Raw genomic sequence first — 11,980 nt, 5'->3', positions numbered from 1 at the left:
GCCTCTGCCAGCCTGGAGCTCCCCGGACCCTGGCGAGGGCTCAGGGTAGGATTCTCCCTGCGGCTGACCGCCGAGAATGGGAGCGCGTGTGGGGGCGCCATCCCTGCTTTCTTTTGTTGTGAGGCTGCGGGGCTCCCATCACCGCTTCCCTGAAGCCCCGAGGGCCGAGGTGAAGAAAACTGCTTGCGAGTCGGGCCTCCGAAGCTGTCCTTCTCCTCTGCCCCGTTTCTAGATCGCTAACCACTGCAGATCAGGATGGGATCTGGCCCCTTCCCGAAGCAGCTGCTAAGGTTTTGGGGAGCCATCGCTTGTACCCACTTCCCAAAGTCTTCCCGTTTTGGGGAGGGGGGTGATTCCTATTTGAGTATTGAGGAGATTGGAAGAAGATCGGAGAGCAGGAGACAGGCTCATCGGGCTTGAACAGCTCTGCGGCTGTTATTTTATATGTTCTAACCTCATACGCCTGCAAACCCGGGCCGTTCTATGCATTGTGGGGACCCAGGCCGCCGATTCAATGCCTCCAGCCTAGGACTTATCCGAGAATGATTTTGCCCTCGCCAGTCCTGAGCCTAGGCTTGCAATTTTAGCAAGCCAGGCCTGGCTGAAGTTCAGAGAACCCCCGCTTCGGCCTGGTCACTCCACAAAATGCCCGCCATCCCCGACCCGGCAGCAGAGCGCGGGTGGCGGGCACGCAGTGATGCGCCTCCCTCGGAACTGCTATATGGTGGTCTTCTTCATTCAGTCTTCTGTTTGGCCACTTTTTAATCTTTTAACGAATCTTACTTAAGGTTGGGGTAAAGAAAAAGACTTTTAATTTTAAAGGACTTTTACTGTTATGGCCTGTGACTGATAAAAGATAGACATGAATTATCTTTTGAACCTAGTCTCAATCTGCACAACCTTCCCCTCCTGTGTTTTTGTTTTTGCAAGAGGCGGGTTATTTCAGACAGTTTTGCCTGCTGCAGAAAACGGTTCCTCTTGTGAGGTTTAATTCCGACGGCATCTTGTAATTTGATGAAGAAAGAAATTCTCTAAAGGACACTGGGTTTTGTTTTGTTTTGTTTTTGGTTCCTACCCAATGGCTTCCAAAAATACCCATGCCTTATCTTTATTGGCTCTTCCAGAAGTCCAGACAAATTTGACGGGCAGCTTGCTTATCACGGGGAGCCTACGCAGGGGAGATGCAGGCCTCGCCTCCTCCGGGTCTGACGCGGGTCTTTTGCAAGAGGTTGTGCCTGGTCATAAAGTAATAGTAATAACGCTAGGAATACTAGTAATAGTAATAATTCTAGGGCCTTCTGCTGTCTCCTTCAGCTGGGAACGGAGGTGCTGGTAGTTGGAATCTGGGGGCCAAACTGCTCCCTCCTGTCGCTAAAACTGTGCTCTCCAACCTTTCTCTCTTTCTCTCCCTCTCCCCACCCCCATCTCCTCCTGCTTCTCTTCCTCAGAGCAGAACCTTGCCTGGGCACAGGGCCCCGGGCGCACCATGGCCGACGCAGACGAGGGCTTTGGCCTGGCGCACACGCCTCTGGAGCCTGATGCAAAAGACCTGCCCTGCGATTCGAAACCCGAGAGCGCGCTCGGGGCCCCCAGCAAGTCCCCGTCGTCCCCACAGGCCGCCTTCACCCAGCAGGTAAGGAGACCTCACCTTTGCCAGAGACCAAAGTCAGAGTCTGGCTTCCCTGCTCAGCGCCTCTAGAGGGGAGAGAACAAAAACAAACAAAAACATCAAGAAACAAAACGAACCCACAGGCCATCATCATCCCTGTTCCTCTTTATTCCCACTCCATTCCACCTTTCTCTTTCCTGTCTCCCCAGATGCTCACATATTGCCACTCACTTTATTGTGATGCTTACCTTTATGGCGAAAGGATTTTTAAAATCTATCTAAATTGTTAGAGAAACCTCAATTACCCGGCTGTTTGGGGTCAGCTCACAATGGCCTAGATAATTCCTTTCCCGCTGCACTACGTGTAGAATCGGTCCTCAGCATCTTAATTAGGGCCGGGTCAGCAGCCGCTTCAGGCCCGCATGAGCAATGGCTTGACCCCTCTTCAGATCTTCTGTAGCCTTCGCCTCCTCCTGCCTCCTCCGTGCCGCCGCCTAGACCCGCGCACTGCACCATTTGTCTTGAGGTCGCCGCCCAGCGGGCTGGTGCGCCCTCACCCACAGCTGAGAGCGCGCAGGGCTTTGCCGGGAGGACACCAGGAGCCTCGGGTTCGCCAGGCTACAGCCTGGGCAGGGGCAGAGGGAGGAGCCTCACCTTGCGCTCTGCGCCCTAAACCAGGGACCCACTGGGTGCTCAAGTCGGCCCCTCCTTAGATCCCGATTATTTTTTAAGTAGGGTGGGGTGACTTGACCAGAAAAGGCCCTTGCACTTGGGATTTCGATGAATGTCCTGGCTTTTACTGGAGTCTCTCTTTGGCCTTTAAGTTTCAGGAAAACATATGTATATTTCTAGAGAAGCAGAGAGAGTGAATGAGAGCATGAACACAGTTTAGGAAATTTATAGATTTTTTTCTTTGAAGGAAAAGATCACTTTTTAGCCTGTTGCAAATTATTGCAAAAAGAAGAGATTGTACGTGCCTGTGTGTGTGCATATATATGTATATATATTTATATTTGTATCAGTTCTATAAATTTAGTTTTAGCTGAAAGCCAAAATGTTAAATGACATCAGGCATGACCTGTAATCAAAATAGCTGGACGTGAATGGAGCTACTTGTAGGGAGAGCCTGGAAAGTTTGTTAATATAGACATTAAGGATTAATTTTCATTCTGGACTGTGAGAACATATGATAATACAAACAGTTTTTAGTTTAAAAATTCATGTGTTCATATGGGCACCCGCCATGGCCAAGAATAAGCAAGCACGTGCACATCTGTATTTTTGGTGTGTGGGCATCTCTGTGTCCACATAAGAACATTCTGAGTGGGTTTCTAGATTTGGTTCTAGTTTTTCTAGATTAGTTTTTTTTTTTTTTTTTTACCTTGTATCTCAGCTGAAGTGGATTGAAATAGCTCTGTTTTGTTTTTGTTTGTTTTCTGCTTATTCCGGTCCTCCTCAGTGACATTCTGGAGCACCCTGTTGGTGGGTGATACTTCCATACACTTGTGCTGGTGGCATTAAAAAAAGACAGCACAGCACTGTGGCTTCAAGAGGCTGTTGCAAACATCTGGGACTGAGCCTACAGCGGGATCCCTGAGCAGAGGCTGTTGGGTGCTCCAGATAATTCTGCAGTGGGCTGAAGCCACTTTTTACCCTGTGAGACCACAGTCTCCAGTGGAAAGAAGGAGCAGTCTCTGTGTTTTGGGGGAGTTTGGGGAAGCAATGCCCACTACCACCAGGGCTTGTCAGCGTGACGTTTTTTCTCCTTCCTGCAGGGCATGGAGGGAATCAAAGTGTTTCTCCATGAAAGAGAACTGTGGCTGAAATTCCATGAAGTGGGCACGGAAATGATCATAACCAAGGCTGGAAGGTGAGCTGGCTAGTTGTGTAGAGGGAAGAAAAGAAATTGTGGGAGAGGTGAGGAAGAAAAGGTGGCTTGGAAGAGAAGGGAGACTAAAGGGGTGGGGGAAGGAGAGTCGACACTTTAAAGAAGAAAATTAGAGGAGAGAGAGAGAGACAGAGGAAGGTTCTAGTTAAAGGGACACAGGAAGATTCCTCCATTGATCTCTCCTAGGATGGAGGAAATACTCCAAACATTGGAGTCCGGAAACCCGGCATTTCTCCCACCTCACTTATGAAAAGAATAAAGAGCTTGGGAGGCCATGCTATCTGGATTCCTAATGAGGGAAAGAGAGAGGAGGAAGAGGGAAAGGCAAAAACAGAAAACAGAGACCCGGAGAAGACAGAATCTAGAAGGTCTTTGGGTTTCAGGGGTCTTGGACTTTACTCTTTCCTCCGGCCCTCACCCCACCCTCCCTGACCTTGGAGTGGCTCCAGGGTCCCACCCGATTGCCAAACTCTGAATTGCTGAATGTATTCGCTACCTCTTTCATTGTTTATAGAAAGCAGGCGAAGGCTTTGAAACTGAACCGGGGCTCGGCCGGGCTCTATATACAGACACGGATAAACACGGCAGCTTCGCCAAGACACTCGCCCCGGAGTTCCCCTTGAAAGCTCGCAGAGTTTTAGCTAGAAACGCTAGCGTTCTGGGGGAGGAGGAGAGAGGGTGGTGCAGCTCTCCATGTCAGTGTGAGTGTGTGAGGGTTTGTGAGTGTGTGTGTGTCTGTATGCACGCGCGCGTCCAGGCCTGGGGACGTCCTGGCTACATCCCTACCCGTGCTGGACTGGTCTTCTGCGTCCTGCAAGGCAAAAGGCTAGAGGATGCCCCGAGCAGGCATGTGGAGCAGGCGGCCGGTAGGCCTAAGCCACCGAGTGTGTGAAGGGGGAGGGCGGAGCCGCCTCTCCAGACGCCCCCGTTCTCCAGCCGAAGCCTCCCTCAATAAACTGACAACAGTGACATTTATTATTATTTAAAATTAAACAAAGTCTGCTCCCCGCTCGGCCCAAGGCCTGAGTGAACTAGGAGGCGCGTTCTGTTTATATCAACGAACTGCAGTCCTCTTCCTATTCCCCCAGGAAGGAAAGACACGGCCGAGTCCCCCTTTCCCCCCCAGCATCAGCCGAGAGGATTTAACTATAAAAGGCCTGCGAAGTCTTCTGCGCCCCCGGCTCCCGGCGCACTTGCTCAGCTGATAAACACCGCGAGGCTTCGGCTCCTGGGCTCGGAGGGAGAGGCCTCCATTCGACCCTTCCCGCCTTCTCAGAGTGAGCCGAGATAGGCCAACCTCTCTTTTCCCACACACACCAGCCTTGAGAATCTTTGCTTTCTGGGGCGTGCTCCTCAGAAGGTGGAGGGGAATTCGAGTGCGCTAGGGCGCAGAAGGTAGCACAGAAGGCACAGTTCCGGGCCATCAGCTCGCTAACGACTCCATCCTAGTTCAGGCCTCAGCTCTTTCTGAAACCAAATCTGGGAGAGTTTGGAATTTCTTCGCTGAGGGCCAAAGAATTTCGACTCTCCAAGGAAGAGTGCCAGGGGCCTTGGAGAAGTTGTGCGGCACTCAGGAATAAACTCTTGCTAGAGACCCGTGTCAGAGGTCACCCACCGAGTTATAGTGGGAACCGCGGCCTCCCTCATCCTCCCGGGGCAGGGGACTGAAGCCAGGCCAGGAAGGCTGTGCGCACCCACGCGTGTGCGGCTCTGGGGCGCACACACCTTGGCGTACACGTGACCCCTTAGTGCCGTGAGGATCGGCGGAAGCACCTGGCTAGACTGATCCTCTAGGATCGGCGCCTACCTTTGTACCTAATAAGCCTCCTCTCCCCACAAATATTCATAGTAGGGGTCTGGTTCTAAAAAGGGCAGTTAGCAAGAGTTGAAATGGAGGTCCCTTTGAAGCATCTTCAAAACCAGTTCTCTAGAAGCGCCCGCGTCCGGGATTCTGTTTTCCTGTAAAGATACCTACAGTTGCCCGCCTGCTGTTTTCACCTCCCTTCTCCTTTCTCCTCCTTATAACTTCAAGGGAAACCCGGGCTGGATCCTGAGGAAAGCGGAACGGGACCAGTTTCCAATTCCACGTTTCTCCAGGAATCGCTTCTTCCCTTAAAATGGTTGGAGGCTGTCTTCAAAATATTGGCATTAATTCCCGCCCCCCACCCCCGTCCCTCTCTCTTAGGCGGATGTTTCCCAGTTACAAAGTGAAGGTGACCGGCCTTAATCCCAAAACGAAGTACATTCTTCTCATGGACATTGTACCTGCCGACGATCACAGATACAAGTTCGCAGATAATAAATGGTAGGCACTGGGGTGGCAGGTGGAGTGGGGAGGGAGGAAGGTGGAACCTTCTCCCGAGAATTTGAATCAGTTAACATTGTTTATTTTTTTTTTAGTTCCTACTGTGCCCTAAAGGCTCCTGTGTGCCTATCCATTTGCTTTTTAATAATCATTCTCAGACGAAGAAAGTGCAACCATTAGCTCCCGTTTTCCAGATGAGAAAACGGAAGCTAAGAGGAAATGAGGTGCCTGTGTCTATCACTGTACCCACAAGGTTGTGGAGTTTTACAAAGGGCATTGTTACCAAGCGCTGGAGGTATTTCTGGGGGCATAAAACCATTTACAGTTATTTTTTATGAGTTACCTACTTTGAACATGCATTTTTATGAAATTGCAAAATCGGCTCGCGGTATTGGAGTTAAACAGTTAAGAGAGGAGAGGCCCATTTCTTGGGTAGATTGTGCCCATGGCTGCCAGCAGTGCAGAGGCCTGACAGTGAAGTCCTGGTTGAAAGCCCTCAAGGAGTTTTCAAGGCTTTTTGCACGTCCAGACCTCCAGAGCCTGCCACTTGTTTATGGGATGCAAGAGGCTATAAGAAGAAAGAGCTGGGCCAGGGGCCTGCCTGGACCCAGGTACCAAGTACGCTGGGGCATCTGGGATTGCAGATGCCTAAGGGAGATGGGAGAGCCTTCAGCTTATGTGTAGCTACTACTCAGCAACGCTCACCTGGTGCATGAACTGAAGCATGCTCCAGTGAAGTTCGTTACCTCCAGACTCTGAGCCAGGCCTCTGATCATACCTCTCCTTGGTCTAGGTCTGTGACAGGCAAAGCTGAGCCTGCCATGCCTGGCCGCCTGTACGTGCACCCGGACTCGCCTGCCACTGGGGCTCATTGGATGAGGCAGCTCGTCTCCTTCCAGAAACTCAAGCTTACCAACAACCACCTGGACCCATTTGGGCACGTGAGTACTGTGTCCTGTATCCCACGCCGTCTCTCCCTCTTGTCCTCTCTCCCTTCCCACTCTCTTCTTGGCTCTGCATGCTCACACTTCTCCTTTTCTTTGCTTCATTTCCGCCCACTTTGGGCATTCTACCTCTGCCTCCTTGATCTGGACTTCCTTTTCCTTCCTTTTTTTCCCTTCTATCTATCTCATTTCTTCTCTCATTCCTTTCTCTTCTTTCTTTCGCCTCATTTGGCTCTCCCTTTGCTTTCTTTTTCTTCCTAGGACTTCATTCTCTGTCTCCACTTCTCTCCTGTGCAGATATCTGCCCCTTTGCAGTCTCCCTGTGATCCACGCCCCCCAGCTCTGTGTCTGTCGTTCCTTTGTGGCTGGAGATATGGCCTGCCGGTTCACCTGGGCTGGGGCTGTATCCTTGCTGCTAGCACCCCGACCCCTCTGCCTTTGCCTAGGGATGGAGGAATAACTGAAGCTGCTCATTCCAGGCCTGGGGAGTCTGTGAATTCGACCTGTGGTTAGGAGTGGAGGGCTGTGTTTCAGACTTACAGAAAACATGGACCATCTAGCCCAGTGGGTACCTAGTATAGACTGCACAGAGGCTGGACCACAGTGAAAGCCATATCCATTCCCTCCCCACTTCCCAATCCTGCCCTATTATTGGGACGTCCCAGGGGTAGAGGGAGAGCCCAGCTCACCTGCCCCCTCTTTTACAGATGGAAAAATGAACTCATAAGAGGCAAACTATGGTGCCAGTGCCGCTTTTTAGCTTGATACTCCTGGGGAGATCTGTTTTTCTTTTCAACATCCAGCTTTCTCCCTTTCCACACTGTGCCCAGAGCAGGCGAACCTAAACCACGGTCCTAAACTTGGAGTCTGGATTGGACCCAAGAGAAAGGTCTGGTGAATTTCCTGAAACTGAACACAGGGCATTGAATGTGCAGCCTGCCCACCACCCAGAAGAATGTGTAGGCTTTAGTGGATTCTTAGTATAGGCATCACTTCTCTTCCCCAAAGAAAAACAAAACACAAAACACTGATTGTTGAAAAAATGTCCCCCAGTCTCATCGTAGGAGATAATCACTAGAACAGAACACAGATTCTGAATTCACCTTTAGAACCCTTAGCTGGATGATTCTGCAATACAAGTGGGTTCACTCATCTTAGGGCATTTGATCCTCATGGCAGCCTAGGGGGAGGACTGAGAGGCATAGCTTTTGCATGGGAGAGTCCTGGGGACTGGAGATGACTTGACAAGGTCCTGCAGCTTGTACTTGGGAGCAGAGATTTGAGGCTAGGTTTCTCTAATTGCAAAAGGGATTCTCTGTCCTGGAAGGTTGTAGCTTCAAAGAGGAGCAACAGACAAGCCCACGGTTGCCAATTTCAGGGAAAGGAGGGGGCTAGGCGGGAATGAATTTGGCCAAGGTGGGGAGATGGTTTATGAAGGTCCAAATGAGAAATCTGCTACTTCGAGGCCTTGGGGCTGAAGTTCTGAAGCCCCCAGGATCTGGGGTGGGAAGAGGATCTCAGGGATCCCCATTGATGGATGAATGCAGCTCTCAGCACGTGGGCGGGGAGGAGATTGGGTGGCTTGCTAGAGAGGAGAAAGAACCATTCCGTTTCTGTGTAGCCTGCTGGGAGGGCCGGGCATTCCCAGGCAAATGCAGAGCCTTTCTGTTAAACCCGGGTGTTTGGCCCACGAGTCCTTGCTGGGCTTCCCAGGAGGTGCTCTGTGCGTTCAGCTTGCGTGGGCGTTGGCTGACCCGTCCTGGGTATGTATCTGCCAGTACCCAGCAAGTACTTTACCAGCACCAAGGAAAACCGGGGCTGTTTCTAAAGGTCCCACATGCATCTCTGGGCTGGCTCCTTCTGGAGCGTGGGACCCTTGGGTGTGGTCCTGCGTGGTCCTTGACGCTGGAAAGTGAGATGGTTCCCGTTTCAGCTCCTAGCTTTTTCTCTGCTCCTCTGGAGTGCATTGGAGTCTCTCTGGGGCGGATGCCTGCGGAAGGTGCACAAACTCCACCACCAAACTCCTGGCATCCCTGCCAGCTTCAGGACCTTCCCAGTTGGGGAGAGGGGCTGGGCACTGCTCGGAACTGCACAGAAGCCAGGCATTTCCACCCTGAACTCCGGACTTTCGTTCAGAGCGGCCCTAATGAAATTAGGAGCCATTAGATCGCCCTCGCGCTGATGTCTCCACACTGTCCCCAGCCGTCAAAGCAATTTGGCTAAGCCGGGCCGATGGCCGCGCCGGCCCGGGACTGTGGCGGCCAGCGGGGCCCTGCTGCGTCTCTCTGTCGCCACGCCGCCCCGGTCGGCGTCGCTATCGGCCGGGGAGGCGGCTGGGCCACGGCGGCCGGAGATTAGAGCCGCGCGGCCCGGGGTCGGGCACCGCAGGACCCACGAGCTCCTCATCCCTCCCCCGCCCGGGCCGCAGCTTCCCTCCCCCAACTACCTCCACCCGCTCGGGCCGGGCTCCGGGGTTGGTCCAAGAATCCTGCCCCAGGGTCATCAATGCAAATAATCAATGTCACTGAGACAACCTCCGCAGCTCCCGGGGAAAAAGCAGGCCAGATTTTCAGGCTGTTAAACGCGGTGATCCGCGCGGTCCGTGGCGATGTATGAGAACGTTTTGGTAAATATTAGCGTTAACAGCCTCCCGGGAGCATCAAAACCTAGGCGTCATCAGAACAACAAACCCAGTTTTATTGGTAAGGATGCTCATCTGTGACCAGCCCTGGCTCCAGCAAGAACGCGCAGCCTGGAAGTCCTCCTCCTCCTCCTCCTCTTCCTAATGATAATTGGGGTTGTAAAAATAACAGCATAACTACAGAAGTTAAGGCCCCTCTTGTCCCTGGGAGCCCCCTAAACATGGGGAAGATAGGAAGGAAGTAAAAAGAGAATATTCCCGACAAACGAGATGTAGCCGTTCTGTCTGAGGCCAAGTATGCAGATAATTCTGGTTGTGGATCCTGAAATGTGATCAGGTTGGAGAAAGGGAGTTTCCAAGGCAACCAGCCCCTTCTTTGAGGGGCGTGTGAGGGGTGCCTCGTCCCCACACCTTATGACCCGACGTCCTTGGAGGCCAGATCAACTGCACCCCCCCAAATATATTCTCTTTTCACTAACTCTACTTTGCTTGTTCTCCAAACAAAGGCCCCAGATTTGAGGTCTAATCACCCACCCCAAGCCTCAGAAAAAGGCTGTGCAGTGAACTGGTGACTTTATTTGTTGTTAAATTCCAGTTTTTTAAATACTTGGTCTCTTCTCTTGCATCCCTCAGAGATTTGGGAGTGGGGGTTATTTCTATGATTGTTTATTTGTTGTCCCCTTGCCCCCACACCACCTGTCAATCCAAAAGTGTTGTTCAGGCTTCCCCCCAGACTGAGATTCCTCAATCGAGACTTGCTCAACTCCCTTTAGGGGTGGGAAGTGCCCTATGCAGGGAGTTAATTTATTAAGCAAACTTTGTTATGAATTCTGATTTACTGCTCTGTGTGCCTTGGGTAGATTCCTGGAGTATTACCCTGGCTTTTTCGGTTGAAAATTGTTATTTTTGAAATGTTTCTTTTTAATGAAATCCCTGGCCCCTTTTCAAAACAGCAGAAAAATACCTATTTTTCAAGAGCTGGTATAACAATGCGAATCTAGAGGGCGGGGAGCAGGGTTTTTATCTGGAGACAAAGGGAGTTTTGATTTTCTTACAATATCATTTTCTTTATTATTTTTAGATTATTCTAAATTCCATGCACAAATACCAGCCCAGATTACACATCGTGAAAGCGGATGAAAATAATGGATTTGGCTCAAAAAATACAGCATTCTGCACCCATGTCTTTCCTGAGACGGCGTTTATAGCAGTGACTTCCTACCAGAACCACAAGGTAAGCCCAAAGCCCAGGAACCAGTGCCTGGGGCCGTCTGCTCTTTCTTTTGCAGGAATCTGCAAGGGTTTCCTGCTGGAACTTCGCTCCTCGCCGTCACCAACTGTGACCCCAGGGTGCTGGGGTGGGGACAAAGCTGCAGCCTAAGAGTTTCAGCTGTTTGTACTACGTCCCTGGGCTTGGCATAATGGTCACAACCACACATATGCACCCACACCAGTTAGAAACAAACCTGTCATACCATATGGGCCATACACTCAAATGGCACAAGAAGGCATCCCAATGACTTTGTGAAATGCCTAGTTGGAAGAAAAGTTGCTTATTGCCCGGCTCTGGTGCCACTGTTTCATTTCTGGGGCCACCTTTTCTGCTGGGATCAGTTTTCTCCTCTCTGCCTTTTTAATGTGTTTTTTTTTTTTTTCCATCTGAGAGAGGGTCTCACTCTGTCACTTAGGCTGGAGTGCAGTGACACAGTCATGGCTCATTGCACCCTTGACCTCCCAGGCTCAAACGATCCTCCTGCCTCAGACTCTGGAGTAGCTGCGACTATGGGCATACACCACCATTATGCCTGGCTAATTTTTAACTTTTGTTTTTTGTAGAGATAGTGTCTTGTTATGTTGCCAGGACTGGTCTTGAACTCCTGGCCTCAAGCAACCCTCCTACATTGGTCTCCCAAAGTGTTGGGATTACAGGCATGAGCCACTGCTCTCACTCTGCCTTTTAGATGTATCTCAACTGGCAACAGGGCAGGTAGCAAAGTTGCCAGGATCCTTAGGACGGGACTTTCCTGATGCTTCCCTAATTGTTTCAGCAATCACTGATTCCAGACCACATTCATGAGCAAGGTTTGCCTTGTTAAAATGACAACAGAACAACCTGTGCCGCCAGCAGCTTGGAATAATGCTCCCAGGACTTAGACAAGAGCCTGCAGAAGCACAGCTTGGTCAGGGGAGGCACACCATGCACTCAGCCCATGCATTGCTTGGGAGAAGGTGGCTGCAGTTTGATGTAGGGGCAGGATACTGCCAGGTGGATTGTGTGGAAGTCAGACCCCATGAGTTTCAAAATCCAGCCGCTGGTTTTGGCATTTCAAAGCTTGGCAATGACTTTGGAGCAGGCTGCCTGTAACAGCAGGTTGGAGGGTGGGGGGAGTATCTTCTCTTTTTCCTCAAGAGAAAGGTTGTTTTGACTTGTCAGGATTTACCTCTGTTCCTTAGATACCCGAGTGCATGTGGATTCGTTTTATTGCGGGAGGCAGGAGGGATTTAATGCTTCCTAAGCCTTGTTATGAAAAGATCTGGAATCTGGAGAGGCAAGAAATAGGTGCTGGAAGAGGAGTTCCTGCCCTCCTGGGGT

The 11,980-nt window shown here is 51.1% G+C and overlaps 1 protein-coding gene across 2 annotated transcripts in view; it reads left to right on the top strand.

Moving 5' to 3' along the window:
- TBX5 (T-box transcription factor 5) overlaps positions 1–11,980 on the top strand; it is a 52,854-nt gene that overhangs the window by 3,085 nt on the left and 37,789 nt on the right. For both annotated transcript variants that reach the window (XM_017529518.2, XM_017529517.2), the window contains exons 2-6: positions 1,449–1,633; positions 3,385–3,479; positions 5,683–5,802; positions 6,596–6,743; positions 10,469–10,621. In XM_017529518.2, the coding sequence (XP_017385007.1) occupies positions 1,487–1,633; positions 3,385–3,479; positions 5,683–5,802; positions 6,596–6,743; positions 10,469–10,621 (663 nt within the window). In that variant the 5' untranslated portion in view covers positions 1,449–1,486. The remainder of the gene's footprint in view (positions 1–1,448; positions 1,634–3,384; positions 3,480–5,682; positions 5,803–6,595; positions 6,744–10,468; positions 10,622–11,980) is intronic.

The sequence above is a fragment of the Cebus imitator genome, unplaced genomic scaffold, assembly GCF_001604975.1.
Source record: "Cebus imitator isolate Cc_AM_T3 unplaced genomic scaffold, Cebus_imitator-1.0 Scaffold59, whole genome shotgun sequence".
Taxonomy (NCBI): Eukaryota; Metazoa; Chordata; class Mammalia; order Primates; family Cebidae; genus Cebus; species Cebus imitator.
The sequence above is the reverse complement of the archived record's forward strand: the minus strand, read 5'-3'. Positions and strand labels throughout refer to the sequence as shown.